This window comes from Nematolebias whitei, chromosome 6, assembly GCF_014905685.2.
Source record: "Nematolebias whitei isolate Nwh7 chromosome 6, NemWhi1, whole genome shotgun sequence".
NCBI lineage: Eukaryota > Metazoa > Chordata > Actinopteri > Cyprinodontiformes > Rivulidae > Nematolebias > Nematolebias whitei.
Window position 1 is genome coordinate 53,098,942 of NC_056503.1, and position 4,018 is coordinate 53,102,959.

Here is a 4,018-nt window from a genome sequence, read left to right on the forward strand (position 1 = left end):
ACCCATCAGCTTTTGTTTCGTGTTCTGCTACTTTCAGGCAATTCAAACCAATCACACTCCCATTGTCAAACAAAGTTGCTGGTCACATGAAGCCATCAGGATCACCATTGGACCCCATCCCAGCAGCATTGTTCAAACAGGTTCTACCAGCGATTGGGCCTGCTGTTCTAACTATACTAAACAGTAGTATTGCTACAAGCGTGGTCCCAGAGGCGTTCAAACATGCAGTAGTCACACCGTTAATTAAGAAACCTGGTCTTCACCCTTCAGCCTGCTCAAATTACAGACCAATCTCAAAACTCCCCTTTCTGTCCAAAATCCTGGAAAAAGTAGTTTTTACTCAGTTAAATCAGTTTTTAACTGAGAACAAAATCTTTGAGGTCTTTCAGTCTGGTTTCAAGCAGCTCCACAGCACCGAAACAGCTTTGGTTAAGGGTTGTAATGACATTTTAACAGCAAATGATTCTGGTCATTTTGTGGCTCTTGTACTCCTCGATCTTACTGCCGCTTTCGATACTGTTGACCACAGTATCCTCATCTCTCAGCTTGAACACTGGGTTGGGATTACAGGTGCCGCATTAGACTGGTTCCGCTCATACCTCTCTGACAGGAGTTTTTGTGTGAAGGTGGGTAAAATCCTATCCACTTCAATGCCTCTTTCCTGCGGTGTCCCACAGGGCTCGATTCTCGGACCCCTTCTATTTTCGCTCTATCTGCTTCCGCTGGGGTCGATCCTAAGAAAACATGGTATTCCATTCCATTGCTACGCCGATGACTGTCAGATCTACCTGCCACTGAAACCAGCCAGTGCTTGTTCCGTCCACCCTCTCCTCAAATGTCTGGACGACATTGACATGGATGGCTTCAAATTTTCTAAGTTTTAACGACCAGAAGACTGAAGTCATTGTCTTTAGCCCTAGCTCAGCTGCCGCCTCTTATCCTGTGAACCTGGACTCCTTTCAGCCTTATCTGAAGCACTCTGTTAAAAACCTTGGAGTGGTTTTTGACTCCGATTTTAAGTTCGACAAACAGATCAGTTCGGTTCTGCAGAGAAGCTTCTTCCAACTGCGGCAGGTAGCTAAGCTCAAGCCAGTGCAGTCTAGAATCGACCTTGAGACATTAGTCCACGCATTCATCACAACCCACCTGGACTATTGTAATTCACTGTATGCTGGGGTCAGCCAGGTCTCTATCTCACGGCTACAGCTCGTCTAGAATGCTGCAGCTCGGCTTTTAACCGGTACACCGAGGTATGAGCACATCACACCAGTTCTGTCCTCCCTACACTGGCTTCCTGTGAGAACTAGGATTGATTTCAAAATTCTCCTCCTGACCTATAAGTGCCTAAATGGCCTCGCACCCATCTACCTCTCTGAGCTACTGGAACCATATGTTCCCTCTCGGGCTCTGAGATCATCCGATCGGCTGCTTTTGGTTGTTCCAAAAACACGACTGAAGCTCCGAGGAGATTGGGCGTTTTCAGTCATGGGTCCCAAACTGTGGAACAACCTATCCCCCAACATTAGGCATGCCACCTCCCTTCCTGTGTTCAAATCCCTGTTAAAAACATATCTGTTCTCTCTGGCGTTTCATACTGTGCGAGTTGATTTAGTATATCTTGTTCCTTGTCTTCATTTTAATGCTGTTGTTTTAATTTTTTAAGGTATATTCTTACTGCTTTTTATTTCTTAGTGTTACCCTTAGTGTTAAGCACTTTGATAACAGTCTATCTGTTTTAAATTGTGCTCTATAAATAAATATGACTTGACTTGACTTGAGCATGTGATCAGCTGGTTTTGGTTGTCAGCAGCAAACTGGTTGATCCACTCTGAGAAGGTGCTATTTAAGAGACTGAGCTTAATACAGCACCTCAGACTGAGGAAGTCTTTCGGATTAGAGACGAAACGTTTCTACATTTTTTGCTTTGCATTTTTTTTTTTTTTTTATGTCCAGAGGACCAGATTAATCTTTTTTGGATTTTTCTGCCTGGATTATTGAGCATGCATCAGGATACTTTGTAACCTCAGTTATCACAAACACCAACAGTATTGCTATTGTCTTTTTCTGTCCAGGAGCATAAGTTTATTGTGGTGGAACAGCCTTCTATCCTAAGCTCACTCAGAACCCACATGGCCACAGCCACTATGGAGCCCCCCGCCCCTGACAGGCTTGGCGGACTGGGATATTTTGGCTCCTTCAGTCCCTCTGCAGATAAGTCCCCAGATGCTGTGTCCACTGCCTCAGAAGCTACAGAAACTGGTCAGTCACTACAGATCACTTACCAAATTGTAATGTAATTAATCACAATCCATGTTCCTGTACATTTTTAATTGGATCAGACAAAAGTACAAAGGGTGGAGTATACACTAAAAGACATCAAGAAATTTGTGGATTGTCGCAGTTGATTGAAAACAAGTCTTTTTTTTTTTCTTGCACCGCCTCCCAGAACTTGTTCTGTGCACAGGCTCCTGGCAGAATTAATTTTTTTCTCACAGGTTTATGCACCGAGTGTTGTGTGGTTGATCAGAACTTTGTGGGCATGTTTATGCAGAAAAATGCATGAATTACTGCTTTCATTACACTTCAATTGCATCACCGAGGCGCATCTAGCTGAGGCTGTAAGAAAAAGCCATTTACACAAATGTTCCATAAAACTACTAACAATAGTCAAATACATTTTATTCAATTTAATTCAGTTTATTTATATAGTGCCAAATCACAACAAAGTTATCTCAGGGCACTTTACAGAAACATTCACATAAAAGCCAATTAGTAAAGTTCTCTATCTAAGGAATCCAGCAGACAAGTTGAATCTTGGCTTCGTTGCAGTCTTCCATCCTGAGCAAGCACAGTGGAGACAGTGGAAAGAAAAAACTCCCTTTGAACAGGAAGAAACCTCCAGCAGAACCAGGCTCAGGACAAGCGGTCATCTGCTTTGACCAGCTGGTTTGAGAGGACAGGAAGGAGAGACTAACGAACATAGAATGGTAGGTCCAGGTATAGGTCCAGGTGTATCTGGGGAAAAAAAAAAAAAAATAATAATAATATATATATATATATATATATATATATATATATATATTAGATATGTTAATGACAGAAAAAATGATTACAAATACAAACCGGATTCCAAAAAAGTTGGGACACTAAACAAATTGTGAATAAAAACTGAATGCAATGATGTGGAGATGGCAATAGTCAATATTTTATTTGTAATATAACATAGATGACAGATCAAAAGTTTAATGTGAGTAAATGTAACATTTTACAGGAAAAAATATGTTGATTCAAAATTTCAGTAATTTAGAAATGTCTGTGTAAAGTGCTCATCCACCGCCGTGTGGATAACTGATCATAATTGTACAGTTTTCACAAATGTCTGTGGTGAAGCAACGGAAAATCATGGCCGTATGGTTTTCCTGATTGATTGATTATGTTGTTATTTTCATATTTTGCCAAATTAATGTAAATGTTTGATGTTAAACTTTGATTCTGTAAATAAATGACCGCATTCATTTTGATGGGTCAAAGATAAATGACGTCTCACGTTTGCATTTCATTAAATTCAATGCACGTTTTATTCAGTCCAGAAAAATGAGGAATCCGTTTTAATTGATGAATATTTTGCAGCATCTGTTCATCTACATATAGCGAAACAACCACCCCAGACACATGCTGTTACACCTCCTCCCCTTAGCCCCGTTCCAACACCCCCACCTCGGGTGATAAGGACGGGTCTGCACCGAGTTGCACCTCCTACTCTTAGCCCCGTTGTAACACCCCCATCTCGGGTGATAGGGATGGATCTGGACCGACGTGAACCTCCTACTTCTAACACCATTCCGTCATCCCCACCCCCATCTCGGGTGGTAGGAGCAGACCTTCACCAATTTGCACCACCAACCACACAAGAGAGACCGTTGATACTGTCTCCTTCAATGGATGATTTGCAAAAAATCTCAAAATATGTACAACGCTTTGTACCTGGACCGATGGGGTCATCTGGAACAAAAGCGTA

The 4,018-nt window shown here is 41.8% G+C and overlaps 1 protein-coding gene across 1 annotated transcript in view; it reads left to right on the forward strand.

Annotated features, from left to right (window-relative positions):
* Positions 1 to 4,018, forward strand: part of usp32 (ubiquitin specific peptidase 32) — a 296,302-nt gene that overhangs the window by 127,597 nt on the left and 164,687 nt on the right. The window contains exon 13 of the mRNA XM_037677753.1: positions 2,073 to 2,259. Coding sequence (XP_037533681.1) covers positions 2,073 to 2,259 — 187 coding nt within the window. The remainder of the gene's footprint in view (positions 1 to 2,072; positions 2,260 to 4,018) is intronic.